Consider the following 16828-nt stretch of genomic DNA (forward strand, 5'->3'; position numbering starts at 1 on the left):
AACACACACTGTCAACTCAGTACAAGGCAAGATAAGGCTAGCAAAACCCTTGGGCTGTTAAGGAGAACCCTGTCATCGTGTTCCAAAGTTGTAAAACCCAAAGCATACATGAGCCTTGTTCGACTTCAGCTCGAGTATGGTTCTGAAGCCTGGAATCCCTATACTTCCAGTACTGCTGAAGTCTTAGAAAGAGTGCAGAAAGCAGCTGCTCACTTTTTCACATGCGACTACGAAAGATTCACATCAGCTTCAGGGCTTATCTCTAGTCTGGGGTGGGATCAACTGCACATACGTCGTCTCCACGCACAGAGCACCATGTTTTATAGCATACATCACCAGCTGGTCAACATCCATCTTCCTCACTTCATAACCCAAGCTCCATACATCAGCAGAAAAGATCATATACTCAAGCTCACCATCCACGAAGCAACAACTGATTCCTACAAATTATCTTTTTATCCCCAAACCACTCGCATCTGGAACCAGTTGCCAAGCATGGCAGTTACTGCCCCAACAGTAGCTGCCTTCCAGGAGGCTGCCCTTTCTGTCATCAGATTCAGAGGGTTGAAACCTCCTGTGGGTTCCATGTTGCTGTAAAACTTACAGAATTTTTTGTGTGCACATGACTATTTTTATTGTAAATATGCTATGACTGTAGTATGAGTGACTGTACCGCACCATGATCACCTAACTTACTGTCACAGCACATCCTACCCCAGTTTAGTTCGCGGAAAGAGCTGCTCGCCTTCAGGGATTATCTCATCAAGGTTCAAGTGTATCCGAATAGTCACTACCTACCACAGGATTCGAAATTAGCGATGGTCCGCTGGCCATTCGCCACCCGAAATCACGTCGAACTAGCTAAAAATCATAAAATTCTGAAGTTACTAGTCAGTCTGGCCAGCCAAGATGTTGCTTCAGTGTCAAAATTGATTCTAAGTAGTCCGCCTGGCTAGTTAAAAAAAAAAAAAAAAAAAAGTTAAGTGCGACCCCTGTATACTAAGTAACCAGCCTGTTTGTCGTGACTGTAGTGTAGTCATCCCATACTACTTCTACTTCTACTTCTACGAAGATACTCAGCAGGATCCATAAGTCAGGATGATGTAGGCCTACACGTAGTGCTATGAACTAGGTGATTAGGTGCTCATTTGCAGTGCATGCTTGTTGGTGCATCTAATATATAAAAATATATAGGGCCTCCTTAGCCTAAGGGGCCTATATCAACGAGTCATAGGCTAAATTTACATCTATAACGTTAATACTGTACAGTACCGTCACCAGTGGTCACTAACACAACGTTAGAGACTCCAGCTCCAGTCATTGCCAGTCACTACAGTACAGTAGTTTCTAGTGTGGGTTGGGGTTGACCGAAAGATCGGTCTGTATCTGTCCGTCGGGGAATGTTCCGCGGAGACTGCGTCTGGCTTCACGGATCCCCTCTACGGAGGACAGCGTCAATGGCAAAATATAAACATGATAAAAGAGTCCTCCGGACAGACGGATCTTTCTATCTAGGGTTGGGGTAACACCAAAGAGGTTACATATATAGAACCTCTTTTTTGGGTAACACTAACCGCTATTAAACTGCGACCAGCAGCCCCTACGCTATGCGCGCGTATGGGGCTGCTGGTCGCACACACCCCGCAGTGCAGGGCTGTGTTGTCCCCTCGGCCCCCGAGCCACAGTGCGGTGTAAACTTACTCAGTAATTCGTCACTGTGACTATGTACATCTCAATACATTAAGCAGTTTATCCATCTTAAACACTAGACTATAATAGAAATAAGACACTCAGCATGATGATGAAATACAGAATATAATGTGTTTACCTGTCTGCTGATAAGCGTTTTTATCCTCTTCATTTTGAGAAATCAATCCTAGTTCCCTACACCTTGTACACTGCTCCTCCCATCAAAAATTGGGTGAATAAATTATCCACAGCGCCCTCTGCTGTTCAATCAATCGTATTATTGCTACCATACACCACCTGTCAACCCCACAGAACAAGATAATGGAATCTGATCACGACTCGGCAAGTGTTTCTAGCTAGTGTATCTCAGTGGTGCACTATGCGGTTCTTGTTGTGGAACATTTCAACAACAAAAAAGAGAGAGAGAGAGAGAAATCAAAAGGGATGTTGCTAGGGTGTTTTTGTTTTGTTTTTTTTTATGGGGAAAATGGGGCCCTATCGAAAATCTCAAATAAATTACCCCAGCTAAATACCGATAGGACAGACGATATTATGAAAAAAAAAAATCAAACGATAATATTATTATCCTTCAAGTATGTAAATTCAAAATGTAATATGTATAAATTATGTTGGAGACAAGGGAGCTCATGGAACACACACACACACACACACACACACACACACACACAAATGCCTCAACCAGGGAGCTCTGAGGACAAAAAAAAAAAGTCTTCACATACAACATACTGAACAAATAAGATGATGAAATAATTTCCTCATAGGAGCTCATAAAATACATTATTGTTTCACATCACTCATAAAATAAAATATTATGTAGATCTAACACACGCGCATGTCCGCACCAACACATACATGTACACACACTCACACACATGTACTCACACACACGCGCGAACTAACACTCTACACACAATATTAAATGCATACACAAAGGCTTCATTATGTGTGCAGGCCAGCCTACACATAACAGGGGCGGATCATGGATTCTGTAAGGGGGAGACACCTTTACAAAATTAAAAGGGGGCTCATGCAGCCCCTCCCATTTTTTCTATTTCTTTTGTTTTAAACAAAATAAAGAGGGGGTGCGCGCCCGGTGCGCCCCCTCTGGATCCGCCACCGCGTAATAGTTTGTTCTTGACTGATTGGGAATATATGACACGGGATATATGACACTGTCAAAATTTAAGTCATCTTTGATTCATACCGCAGTGTTTTATTGGACATTAAGAAACAAGACTAGCATGATGAAGTATAGTCCAACACATAGTGTACAATTTATATAATGTTCAAATATGAATTCAAGTTGAATTTGAGATTATTATTTGATTCAATTAATTCCTACTGACATAATTTTTTCTGCCGCTTAAGAAATAATTTTAGAAACACCAAAATGTCCTTAAAATGGATTAACTCTTTGATGACACGATTAAAAAGAGACAGGTGAAGAATGCGACATTTTGTAAAGAAATTCATTGTACATTATTTGTGATTGGCTATAAGTTAGAACAGAGTCACAAATACACTATAATTACTACCTATATTTTTTTATCAATATTTTGTAAATGACCTTTAGAGAAGATTCAGGAGATTTTGTATTTATGAGTTTATTAATAGTGTTTTAGCAATCGCGGGCAGTGCCTGTAACCTTTCTGTAATTATGTTTGTGATATATGTTTCATATTATTTTGTACAGGCCTATTATTGGTTTTGAATTCGCATACCCCAAATGGGGTGATCCAGATTAACTTTCAACACATTGTTAGGTTGCCTATGTGTGTTTGTGTGAACTTCAACTACCTAATATTATGATTCATCTGTTTAGTCAATGACTATCGTTATTATACAGCATCATCATTGTTATCATTTCTGATAATATGAAGAGTTAATCACAAAACGAGCTAACTCCATTCTTGTTAAGTTGAGATAATTGTGATTAAAGCTGCAAAAAAAAAGTAAGAAGAAATTATGGGATATTTTTAATCATAACTTCTAGAATATTCCTTGTTATGTTGCAAATGAGGTATCATTGGAAAAGGTTTTATTTTTTGCTTTATCTTATTCTGACGATGGACATACTTTAAAATGTTTTCAATTGGGGCTTAGCCCTAGATTTTGCAATGAAACTCTTCATATCAAGCTTGCAATTTGATAGTAGGCCCCCTTTAACTCTTTATAAGCCAATGAGTAAAATGTGCACAAATTTCACACACAAACCAATGGACTGGAAATAAACGTTGCACACAAAGGGTTAATAAGTAGCGCTAGGTATTAATGAGTGTGCAATCTCATTATGGTTTTATTCCAGACTACTTTTAATTTTGTCATTGTAGTTGTTGGCATTGTGATTTTTGACTGCTTACATCCAGTCGAGTCGGCCAAGAGGTGGCGCGCAACAGCTTATGCTGTGACACGATCCGAAGTAGTACACGTACATGTACTTTTTAATTCAGTACAACACTGGCAAGAAAGTTCGTTCCGGAGTTCGTTTCTGAAATCGGAAACACTTGATTTGTGTGCAGACCAGATATTTACACAACAGGTACGTCAACCCCCTGACTTATTTATCATGATGTTGATTTCAGTGTTTGGTGCAGCATGCCAGGGATGAACTACGTTCTTTCACAGATTTTGCACATACATGTCTGCCAGGTTGTCTTCTGCTTGGGAATAGAAATTTTGAAGATGTAGTCCCATACCCTTATATTTCTGTGGTGTATGGAGCTCGGTCGAAATTATGAAATCACTTTGTCCTTGCTGGTGCTAAGGCTAAGCCTGGGGCTTGTCTTATAAAGACTTGTGACAGAAATCAATCACAAGTTTTTTGTGTGCTGCAATGCAAGTTGCGATTGGTTTGGGGACGTGTGATTGATTTGAAGGCTTTATAAGACGGGGCCCAGGCGAGCTTGGTGGAATTACAGAACCTACTGTACTTGATACTTGGTACATAGATTCTAGTTCGATTTCTTCGAACTCCTCCAAGCGGAGTTCGAACTGGAGATGGCGGCACAGGGTGGACTCAGTTATAATAAAAAGTAAAAATAATCTAAGAATAAGACAGCAGTCTTAATAGAACTTTAAAAGTGACTTAATTTGGGAGATTTAATAATTAGATCTAATTTAGGGTCTTAATAATAAATCTAACGTTACACTTTTTTGAGGAAGGCTGTTCCATTAGGATTATCATGCATATCCTTGTGGTTCCAAGAAAGAAAGAGTTAATGTAAAATTATGTATCTGTGTCTCTAAAATTGGTGCGTCAGGCTCAAACTGGTTTGAATGTCCCCTTCTAGTCCCTACTTCTATCCGGTTCGGTTTGGGACAAATTATGATCCATTGTCGTAGTGTAGATCTGTGTCAAATTCCCAAGGTAGCATCTTATTCTTGTGAAAACAGGATAAATAGTGTAGATCTACTTCCTGTCTGTGTTGGATTGAGTTCTATTTGAGCAAACTAAGGAAGTGAATGGCACTTGCTTTCCTGTTGTATGTGATTGTAACAAAGTAAGTTGTTGCCCGTCTTTGAACTTGTTCAATAGAGGAAATATTCATGTTGCTGGTATCCAGGTCCCAAGCAGCACTAGCGTAGTCAAGATGAGGATAAGCAGAAAGATATAACTTCTCCTTCACAAAGGTTGAGTAAATGGAGAAATTTTGTCTGAGGAAATTTAGGGCACCAGATGCTTTCATTGTTGCTTGGTGAGTCTGGCTGTTCCAGTGCGGGCTGTTCTGAATATTAACACCAAGTAAGGTACCGTACTTAACTAGCTTAATCTGCTTCTACTCTTCAAGGGTTAAATGCCAAGGATGTTGTATGATATACTGGCTGGGACTCTTTTCCTGGTGATAATGTCATTCTTGTCACTTGATTTCCTCTGGTGGTACAACAGACAATTATCACCAGCTTGTTGTGCTTATGACATTGTCGTGAATGTCATCGACAAAAAAAGGACTTTAATCTTAATCCTGGAGGTGGCTCTTTCCCTATTTCATATCTGAGCTGAATTTTTGTCAAATCATTTATCTGAGCATGAAGTTTTCACTATGGTCACTGGTCATGCTGTTTGTTGATGTAAAATCAATCAATTTTATGTTTGTGCTTAGATAATGTTTACTTTAGTGACAGTACTTCTCAATAGATCCTGCTCTACTACATACTGGCTACAGCTACAGCTGAATAGTACATAGTGGAGTATGTCTTGTACAGTCCTAGCCTTGCAGTTTCTAGTACTAGAACATTGCACCAAACTGTTGATAATGGGCTTTGTATTCCACATAATGACATACTAAGAAACTTGCTATGGGATTGGTCAAGAGCTGATCATGTGATAAAACGTAGTTTTGCCCATCACATCACCTGAGAAGAAAAGTTCTTTACACTCTATGATGACAGTCATTTTGTTTTGCTGATCTCTTAGTCCACATAGTCCTAACGCGTGATGTAACCTACAATTCTGAGTACGCGCGAAATAAAAGTGCATTGCACTGTGGTCTATCATTTGACCTGGGTCAAGTGATAGACCACAGTGCAACGCACTTTTTATAATGTCAGTGAGACGATGCCGTGTTTGTAATCGCCAGCCTACACCCAAAGTTGACTCGTATGGGTTATTACCGTACCATGCGTGCACGTAGTGTACCGGTAGTTGCCTTGCTCGTGCTTGTGTTTCAGAATGTTCAGCGTTTTTAGCAACAGCATGATTGGTAAGTGAACGTAACCTAAGCCCTAAAGGCTTGGCCTAAGGATACCTAACACGTTAGATCTATATCTACCAGGACAGGTCTAGACTCTCTGAATCTCGCTAGACCTAATGTAGGCCCTACAGATCTGCAGTTCTGTCTATCTACAGGTCTATCTAGCTGTGTTGTTCGCCCCCCCCCCCCCCCCTTCCCGTCTTGTTCCCGACAGTTAAAATGATTTCAGATGTGGAATTAAACGGGAATATAGATGTGGAATATAAAGCAAATAATCAACTTTTGATTTCAGGCAATGAGACAAACTATCACTTCCTCGGCGATCTGAATGTGTACGCTATCTTTCCTCAGCTGCCGCTTCGGAAAGATAGCTACATCCAGACCGCCTCGGAAGTGATAGTTTGTCCCATCACCTTCACCACCGTTGATTATTTGCTTACTATTTCAGTTGATAAATGCTTGTGTTAACCAGCATTGATAATAATCGACCATCTACAGCTCCTCGTGGAATGATTAGTTTCAATCTCATATTGTTGGTGGCAAAAATTGGTTCAATTTTGAATTTTCTATGTCTGTGATATATTTCTCTCAAATTATTACTTTCATTCATTTTCTTTCATTGAATTTGTGGCAGCGTGCTGTATCATCCACAGAAGGGATCGTCTACTGCCGTCTATAGTGTCACGTCCTCCATGTATCCAACGTCATGAGTGGCAGCGTACTGTTTGCCATGATAGCCCGTCTAAAGGACGGGCTGCCGCTGTCGGCCACCACGGACCACGATCCCAACAGGAGGGTGCTGGAGAGCAAGAAGTACGCCAAGATACTGTCCAGAAAGGCCGCCCACTTCCCTGACAGATGTTCTATGTTCACTGGTAGCCACTGGCTCTAGTAAGGATAACATCTAGTCTACGAGATATAGTATTATTATTAGTCTTGTTTATATGTTCTTGCTTATGTTTGTATTGTTTTGTTCTTGCTTAGCAGCAGCAGCAGCAGCAGCAGTAGTAATAGTAGCAGTAGTCTTGGTTGTAGTATTTTATTTGGCAAACTTGCAGACATTCAGTAGTGTATATAAATGCTTTATATAGTGTCAAGAGCAAAATTAAATGGAGCGTGGGTTTAATAACCAAAAAAAGTTTCCCTTTTAGAATCCCAGTGAAGAGCTGTCTAATTGCTTAATCAATACATATTCTTTCCCACCAGCATTCAGGAAAGACAGCATTCCATGGAATGCATTGATTTGCAGTGTTCAGAAGCAATCAGAGTGTAAAATATCAGCATAACATGTATTTAAACATAAATTCAAATGCTGATCAAATGTATGCATGTCAAAGTGGACTAGAAGCATCAATGAAATGCTTTCACTTTCCTCCTCGTATGCAGAACAAAATTTGTTCAGTAATTTGTCACATCAGAATCATACCCTCAAGTGCCTGAACATAATTCTGTTCATCTTGATCATGCATTAATTGTTATATTATCTTTTGTTAGCATCATCTCGTCTTTGGGCGTGTGTTTTATCACGATGTGCGAGGAGAGCTACCCCAGTGTGCTGGCCTTCTGCTTCCTGGATGAGCTCCAACGGGAATTCATCTCCAGCTATGACAACAGGAAAGTGGACAGCGTGGTGCGGCCCTACGCCCTCATAGACTTTGGTGAGAGGAGTTGATCAGTTACTGAACAGTTGACCAGATTACTAAGAGATTCAAATCTTAGCACACCATCATAATAGAGGCTGTACCTGAAAACAAAACAAAAAATGTGCTGAAAGTTGAAGTTATCAAACCAGGTCATTCTCCGTGCACTCACCTGTGCAACTAGGAGAAGACGTGTTTCTTCTTCTAGTCAACACAGTAATTGTGTCAACACTGTTTGATTTATGGCCATACTGTTAAAAGTGCGTAGACCCGGTAGTTGCGAGGGCACTGTTGGATGATAGTGCCGATCACCGTTAGCATTGATACGAAGATTGCCAAAGTCGAGCTGTCATCAAGAGTAAATCGCGTAGGTGTTGCTAGGTAACATTGCCTTCGTTGTTTTCTCTGCGCATCATGCAGTCTGTAGTGATGCCAGAGTGCGTGCTTCTTAGTGTGACGTCACAGAAGAAGTTTGCTAAAGCTGTCATCATCAGCCGAATCATGAGCCAAACTGTGATCCAACCACCGACTACAGTGGATCGGACTTCTTTGGACTCATGGAAATGGGTCAAAGCGTAAGCGCTAAAGAGGAGTGGATAGCATAGGTCTCTGTAGGAAACTTGCGTCGTCTGCCCTCATTATGCATTCGACTAAACCACTGGGTCTATGTGCCTTTAAACTGGTGTGCTAGCTGTTGTCATTATTTTTTTTTTTGACTCATGCTGTGGAATTGACTTTATTTTTGTTAGATAAAGAATAATATTGTCAGAAAGAATGTAAGGTTACTTGTCCCTTTCATCTATGAAGAAAATATCCGCATTAATATGTCTGACAACATCTAATCATCAGCACATAGTCCCACCTGTACATACCCATGTTTGCTTTTTGTTTTAAGGTTTAGAGAATTGTGGGCAGTGATATTGCTCAAATTTACATGGACAAGAAATGACAAAGTATAATCCGTTCATTTCAAGGAAATTCTGTCCTTGTCACAGTGCCATAGCAGTTTAGATCACCACAACTAAAAAAACAACTTTTTTTCTGTATTGTCAATCAGATCGAGTTATACAAAAGACAAAACAAAGATACAACAACACACTGACCCTCAGCAACAGGAAGAAGTTCTCTGACATGACCCTAGAGGTAAAGCTCCGCCCTCCGTACCGGATCAGCATCGAGGATCTCCAGTCGTCATCAAATGCAAACGGTCACACCCCTTTCCACCAGGCCCAAACACATCAGCAAAGCCACCACAGAAATACAGCATTCCATACAGTGAATATCGTGGATGCAGACCCTCATGAACCTAAAAGTAAGCTCCTCTTCTTCTCTTATACCAATCACACTTGTAAACACTCTTTAATCCTTGCTGTGCTGTATTTAGCATATCGGCATGCACACTGGAGTGCTTTATACACCAATTATCACAGATGTTTGGAAACTTATTGTCAATGAGTAGAGTTTAGTAGTAGAAGGCTTCACGGTACACCACATATTCTTTCTTAGGCATGTGTGTGGGCCATATACATACCTTCTACTACTAAATATTCTACCGCCACGGAAACCTTCAAAAATGTCATCAATAGGCACGGTCAGACTGGCAAAAGATCGAGAAGTTTAACATCACGATCTTTAAGATCTCAAAGTTTTTGCGAAACTTCCCACTCCAACTAGAGATAATTCCCTGACCCCCGTCAAACTTCTCGATCTGTTTGCGGGCGGTGTCTCCGAAGCTTGAGGCCATCGTCATGTACATTGTACAGATGTGTATTGTTACGTCACAATCACTAGCCATCGAACAGCACGCTCTTTCTTTTTTCTTGACCAATGACCCAAACTTCGCAATCTTAAACTGCTTGATCTTTTGCCAGTCTGACCGCACCTAATGAGTAGAGATTACGTAATCCCCTTAATCTGTATAGTGTCAGTGTGGCTTTCTTGTTGGACTGAGGCACACTCCTACACCTGAGAGAGGGCTCGCTAGTCTACAACTAGGTTAAGTTTAACTCGTTGAGGATGGACTGATTTTGCTACAACATGCATTTCCCATAGACACCTGCCCCAGTATGTATACTCGGGACTCATCCTCAATGGGTTAAGTGGATTGCTGAATGCTGATGACAAAATTTCACAAGTGCCTGAAATCATAGAGGGTCTATCAACAATGGTGAGATTGCTGGTGGAAGTGGAGTCTTTATAACATGGAGGAGTTCCTGCATTTGGCATCACATGTTTATCAACTTTTTGTGTTACAGTTATCATTACACTCAAGAGAACTAACCCTTTCTATCATTATAAGACCAAGATATGCATTACTTGGGAAAAGGGAGGTGGGGAGATTCATTGGAGGTGTAAGAATTTATGTCTTAATGCAATGGCTAAATCAGTATGAACGTAAATCAAGCACCTATTACATTTATTTATTTATTTTTTAAGTTATGAAAGTCAAATTGAGTGTGAAATGCTATTTTGACCGTGAAGCAAAATCTCTCATCCCCCTGAAACAGTGATATAAAGGGATAATGATGCTGATGGGTTTTTGTTTCTTTATCTGCTTCTGAGACACAAGGAAGTAATGTTTTTTTACTTTGACTCTTATTTCACCCACCTATGACATGTCCAATTATTAGGTTATCATATGAAGTGTTATTCACATAAAGCTGTTGCCGGGTAGTGCTATTCATAAATCTTAAAATGTACTTGCCTGTCCCTAGCAAGACTTTGATAGGATAGTGGGGATACCTGTAACATTATTATATCATTCACAGTCATATTTTGAAAAGAAATTACTACTTTTTAATACGAAAAAGTTGTTTTGTGTGAAAGCACTGAACCAGAGGAAGACAACTGATGGCCCAAGCATATGGCAATACGAGGAGTGACAGTGGATCAAGTTTATCCATTCTTTCATATCAGCAAGCAGTCATTTTTGTGTGTGTGTCTGTGTGTGTGTGTGTGTGATGCAATGTGATACTTTCATCTAGTTTTCAACTGTGACTAAGTCACACTGTGAAATGCCTTGTGCAGTCATACTCACCAGATGGCGCTATACAAAAAAAAAAAAAAAATTATCAACTAGGCCAAGCCTTGCTATACACGTATATTAGGATTTCATGAACAAAAAGTATATGCAAATATCCATTCACAGAACCAGTTGAAAGTGACAGACAAATTCATGTCAAAGTTTATGTCAGAGGTCATGTCAAAGGAGATGTCAAGGCTGATACTGTGGAGGAGTGTCTTTAGGCCTTCAGACTGGAAACCTCAGGAAGTAGTCATATGTTTATTTGTACAATTAACTACACTTTCCAAAAATGGTAAGTAGTATTCTTTATTGTTATTTTGTGCATACTCTGTCTACAAAGATAAACCATGACAGCAAGCAGCACATCGCTTTAATGATTGAATTGAGGAAGGCTTATTCAGAGAGCTGCAATTCATACAAAGGGCATAGGAAGTTTCAGTTAGCTGAAAGCTGTTTGAATGTTTGTTTTGAATCCATGGTTGATTCTGCTATAAGTGTATCATCATGATTGATAGGTTTTTGAAGCACTACATATAGGAAAATGTATTCTACAAAATACCTATGAAAACTACCTTACAACCACCAGTCCCACAAATGCACCCGTGTTGGTAGATATTTTTTTTTAATAGTAAGCAGCAGTTTTTCTTTCTTTTTTCTTCAAATTTGAATAAATTCGTGCTTGTCCAAACAACGAACATGGATATGGACACAACCAATCAATTAGTACAAAACACAGTACTATTCCATAGGTTATACCACAGTGTACACACATTATAATGAGTTGAAATAAACCATCATTATGTTTTTTATTTTTTTTATGTTTTTTTTTTTGTGTTGGTACGTAGTTCAAGAAAAAAAAAAACAACAACACTTGGATGTCGTTCTAAACCTGTTGACAATAAGTTCTGTGTGTAGGTAGGTAGTTCGAAAAAACAAAACAAAAACACTTGGGTGTCATTCTTAACCCATTGAGGATGAGTTTGAGTACACTCGGGCAAGTGTCTAAGGGAAATGCGTGTTGTAGCAAAATCTGCCTATCCTTAGTGGGAATAATGAATGTGCAGGATATTTATATGTCAACAATTTCTGGTTAAAGTCTGTAAATTCCGTAGTGATGTACATTTGGGGGGGGGGGGAGTAGAGTATTATGTATGCAGCTGTGTGCAATGTACAAACAGTGGACAGAGAAGAAGAGAGAAATATTGTATAAATATTTGCAGTCTTTTCATTCTGAAAACCTGGAAGTAGTGATACATTTGAGGAAGGGTGAAAAAGATAGAGAAAAAAAAGAGTCTTTTTTGTTTTTGATATGCAGCTATGCTGCAAATAGCGATATAAGCAGGCATATTTGAATGTGTTTTGTATTTGAGTATACATTGTACATTAATTGTGTGTAAACACATGAGCATTCAACTTCTGCTGTTTTTCTCTATCTATCCATGTATGTATGTATGGATGTACTGTCTCTGCTTGTGGGGTGATATGTGCACAATATGTTTTGATTGGATAAAGTGAAATGAATAAATGGAAAATAAGTTGTACATGAAGAAGACAATCTTCAAATTGGGATTGCCTTGTTATAGATTAGGAGATAGAAAGATGGTTGAAAATGTTTAAAACAATGTACAATTCATACAGTGTGAAGATAGATCAAGAAAATAATAACAGCAAGAGGAAATCAATATCAGTAGTTGCTATTCATTATAGTAGCTTGTGATTCCTCTACAATTTGTATCCAATACATTCATATCTGATCACTGCATACATTTCTTTGTCGGTTTCCAATTAATTTGATATTTGCCCAGCTGTCAGGGATCAGCATTGCAGACATTGATGGTTTACTTTGAGCTGTAACTTTGTATCATTATCTACACATGCACACACACACACACACACACAAACCTGACAAACCTGTATAGCTCGAAATGTCAAGTGTGCAATTCACACAGGTATAATGTATGATATGTGAAAGTGATGAAGGAGATCTGTGCAACGTGTCCAGTGTGTCTCATTTCTGTACCCCTGAAAGGAGAGGCGTGGAAATATATTCAGCTTCCAATATATTTCACATACATAATCTGGTGGAATTAGCCTGCATCATTGCATATTTGGATTTGGTAAGAGTAAAATTGAATTAGTTTCTGCAGTTGTTAATCATCCTTTATGTATTGTTTAAAATTGACCTTTTTATGCTGAGAGCATTTTGCCTGTAGACTTATTATTTGTGGATGTTCACCTTTCTCTTTATAGTTTCAACCTCAAGAGAGTGATTTTATGATAGTGTATGTTTTAGTTGTTCTAAGAGCATTCTATTCAGACGTGTAATTTCCTGTTTTCAATGTCTTAATTTTGTTTAGGTGAATTATAGGACTATTACTTCTGGACTTGTTGTAGATGCTGGCTTGTGTAGTAAACTTGGTACACGAGTCTTGACTACATACTATTTGTCTATACTTTAACTCACTCTGAATTGAAAAGTGTTTCTGAAAATTGTGCAATTTAGTAATTGCTGTTGGAGGATTTTTTGTGCAGGTTCCTGAAATATTCAAAATTCTGATCCCAGCCGTAGACTGTTGATGTTCACATGTGTTGAAATTGCTATCTCACTCTTTGTGAGAACATTCATACAGTGGGAGAAATACATTTACCTAGAGGAAGACAGAATCATTTTTACATTGTGCACTTCATATTTCATTACTGTTCATGTTTTCTCCCTTTTGCTCTGTTTAGTTTTGTTGTCAAAGATGAGGGATGAGGCTTTGAGAGCATGTTGTTTCTCATGCTACAATGTGTCAGATTGCTGTCATGCTGAACTCTCTGCAGATTATTTTGTTCATGTAATTCTTCAAATGCATTTTGTTAGGAGTGTAATGTGGGTCTTTTATCAGATCTGGCAGTATTGTCCCGGTATTAATGACAATCCTGTCAAAACCATTCCACTCTCTCCAGTGTGAGTAGGTCCTCATATTTTTCTTTCTTTGACATAAAGCTTCTGTCACAGTTATTACACCTGCGTGACAAATTCTGCTTGTTTTGATATCTTAAATACTTCCTGAAAAGATTATTGTCTATATTCTATGCCCTTTCTCACCACTGTTCACAGATTTTACGAGACCATTCCACACGCTAGACTGGATGGCGAAGCTACTGCTTGTTTTGTCAATACTTTGTGGCACATTAAATCTGTCACGAATCATTCTAGTATTGACATTTGGTACCAAAGCGGTGAGTATAAAACTCAGACAAGTGTGTTCCTCAGAGGAGGACTTTCCACAAAACGGTATTCTCTACATTGTAGAAAAGAGTATAAACAAATATAGATTAATTCAATCTCTCTGTCTCAAAGGAAAATAATTTCTGCTTGATAGCAGTGCTGCCTTTGATATGCCTCATGTATGTAGATGTCTAATAATTTCTATATTTCTTCTTTTCCATGTAACATTGGTTTAACCCTTAATGTGCCATCGCAGCTTTTAGTCAGTGCCAATGTGCTAATGCTCCAGTACCAGCTGTCTTAGGAGAATCAATGACAGGCAGACAAATAGATCTTAAATGTTTGGTGATTCCACAACAGTGGAATCTGTCATTCAAGCATTAGATCAATAGTCACAAAATCATACCTTGGACGTGGGCTTAAAGTTATACCACACTTATCATATTTGCCAAACCACGACTGGATGTTGATTCCAAGAAAGCCACATCTTACTCTGTCATTTGTGTGTGAACATGAGTGTGGCGTTGCAACTGATTGACAAATCGCCCCTTCATTAACATAAATAGACACTGATTAAAATGTTTTAGTAGTAGCCATGATAAAAATCATCCATGGGCGTACATACTCATTTTGAACTGCAACCAATGATCGTCTGATTATTGATACATTTCATATCCACTAGACTACTGAGCTTCCGCCTACAGACAGTGGTGGCTCCGATCCCTTATAGCAGCCATTTGATACTGCATATTTATTAAAATCAGTGATTCTTTCGTTAAAGCAATGGCATAGTATTGGTTGAGGTGAGGATTCAGCTTTTAACTTTTTTAACCCATTGAGGACAAGTCCCGAGCATATCCCGAGTATACTCGGGCAGGTGTCTATGGGAAATGCATGTTGTAGCAACATCAGTCCACCCTCAATGGGTTAAGATACTTGGAAATCACTCTATAGATGTTAAAGAGCATACAGTTCTAACAGGAATTCAAAGTTTTGTTGATGAAAATTGGTTTTGAAATGGCTGAGATATCTAAAAACAAAGTAAAACAAATCGATACTTATAAAAGCAAGGTCCTACCTTTTATTAGCCTCGCTTTGTTTTGGATATCTCAGCCATTTCAAAAACAATTTTCATCAAATGATTTTATAAGCTTTTATGTATGCCAATGAAGGTCAATTTAGCAATCATTTGCAATAAAAATAACTTGACAGAAGAATCATCAATTTGAATGAAGTGTAGCTCCATGCTGCATTATGTTCTTGTGATGATTGATAGCATTCATCTTGAAATAATCACACATGCCATACATTGCATCATGTAAGATTGTGATGGATATATGTATGAAGATTATTGTGGAGTCAAATAAACGAGTGAAATTTTGTTCTTTTTTGCTTTTTTTTCCCAGTATGAACCCGAGGAGCAGGTCATTGTCATCAAGGCCATGCTGACACTGCTCGTGTCATCGCTGCTCTGCTACCGCCAGGCCTTCACACTCTGGGGGACGGTGGCCAAACGTTCTCCCCGCGAGGTGGCCGTCTGCGCCCTCATCATTCTGTGCAACCTCTACCTCTACCACCTCTACTGGCGATTCCTCTTCACCGTCGCCTTCCACTCGCTCATCGCCGTTGCTGTCACGATAAAGTTGAGGGCGGGCTCCTTCGAGTGGAAACTTCCGCACTACACGGTATGAGAGAAGAGAGAGAAAAGCCATAGACAACAAGAAAGGAGAGATACAAACATATTTTTACCAAGAATTCCAATTCATATTTTATGCAGTTGGTAGAGTCGCAAGTGTAGGAAAGAGGGAGAATCTTCATATAGGAGCATAGAGAAGCTAGTCTAGGTTTCAGCCTGTAATGTATTACATCCTGTGATGGCCTTCCAACAAATGTTTGCTTTTCAAAGGAAATTGTTCACAGCAAAATCATTTTGTCTGTATATGATCATGATAAGACACGCTGCCATTTTTTAAATTGTTGAGATGTTGCAAAGCACAGGCACATCTCCCACATTTTGTTTATACTGCAATAAGTATGATGAGAAATTGGGATAGAATATATAAGTTGACTGGTATATGAAAGGCATGGTTAGCCCTATGTGTGCTTAGACACTTAGCTTCACTTGCCAAACTTTTTTTTATTGGCATTCAGTAATCCATCCAAATTGGACCTAGTTGTGAATTTTTAAGCCCACTCAGACGTAACAATGTGTGACAGGCCAACAGAAAGGCCATGGTAACACCAAGGAGGTTGAAGAGATGGAGTAACGACAGAGTTATTCCCTTTGATCTATGTTCAAAGCTGCCGCTCCAAAATATTTGAAGCATGTGCCAAACAGGATCTGCTGCGCCGATACAAAGACAATTGACTCGTGTCTCATTGCATAATCACCAGCCACTTTCAAAGGAAGATATGTCTTTGTGATGGTAATTACTTTTTGCTCTCCCTTTTTATAAAAAGGTAGATGGTACAGACACGAGGATGCGCGAACAGAAATTGAGGAAAAAATGCTGAAATGAAGATGAAAATTACTCGACTGGGCATATGT

General features: G+C 39.1%; 2 protein-coding genes across 2 annotated transcripts in view; one reads left to right on the forward strand and one right to left on the reverse strand.

Moving 5' to 3' along the window:
* LOC140243515 (syndetin-like) overlaps positions 1-1861 on the reverse strand; it is a 52242-nt gene extending 50381 nt beyond the window's left edge. The window contains exon 1 of the mRNA XM_072323186.1: positions 1829-1861. Coding sequence (XP_072179287.1) covers positions 1829-1861 — 33 coding nt within the window. The remainder of the gene's footprint in view (positions 1-1828) is intronic.
* Positions 1862-7041: 5180 nt separating this feature from the next.
* Positions 7042-16023, forward strand: LOC140243889 (vesicle-trafficking protein SEC22a-like). Its single transcript, XM_072323559.1, has 5 exons — positions 7042-7292; positions 7896-8059; positions 9099-9353; positions 14170-14291; positions 15687-16023. The coding sequence occupies exons 1-5, from the start codon at positions 7108-7110 to the stop codon at positions 15969-15971; spliced, it is 1011 nt and encodes a 336-aa protein (XP_072179660.1). The 5' UTR covers positions 7042-7107; the 3' UTR covers positions 15972-16023.
* Positions 16024-16828: the final 805 nt, after the last annotated feature.

Source organism: Diadema setosum, chromosome 20 (assembly GCF_964275005.1).
Source record: "Diadema setosum chromosome 20, eeDiaSeto1, whole genome shotgun sequence".
NCBI classification, from domain to species: Eukaryota; Metazoa; Echinodermata; class Echinoidea; order Diadematoida; family Diadematidae; genus Diadema; species Diadema setosum.

What these genes read in the sequence shown, in the direction of transcription:
- LOC140243889 (XM_072323559.1), top strand. Translation starts at nt 7,108, where the DNA reads ATGAGTGGCAGCGTACTGTTTGCCATGATAGCCCGTCTAAAGGACGGG. An exon ending in ACTGGTAGCCACTGGCTCTA is followed by an intron (nt 7,293 to 7,895) that starts GTAAGGATAACA and finishes ATCTTTTGTTAG; the next exon opens with CATCATCTCGTCTTTGGGCG. An exon ending in CTACGCCCTCATAGACTTTG is followed by an intron (nt 8,060 to 9,098) that starts GTGAGAGGAGTT and finishes ATTGTCAATCAG; the next exon opens with ATCGAGTTATACAAAAGACA.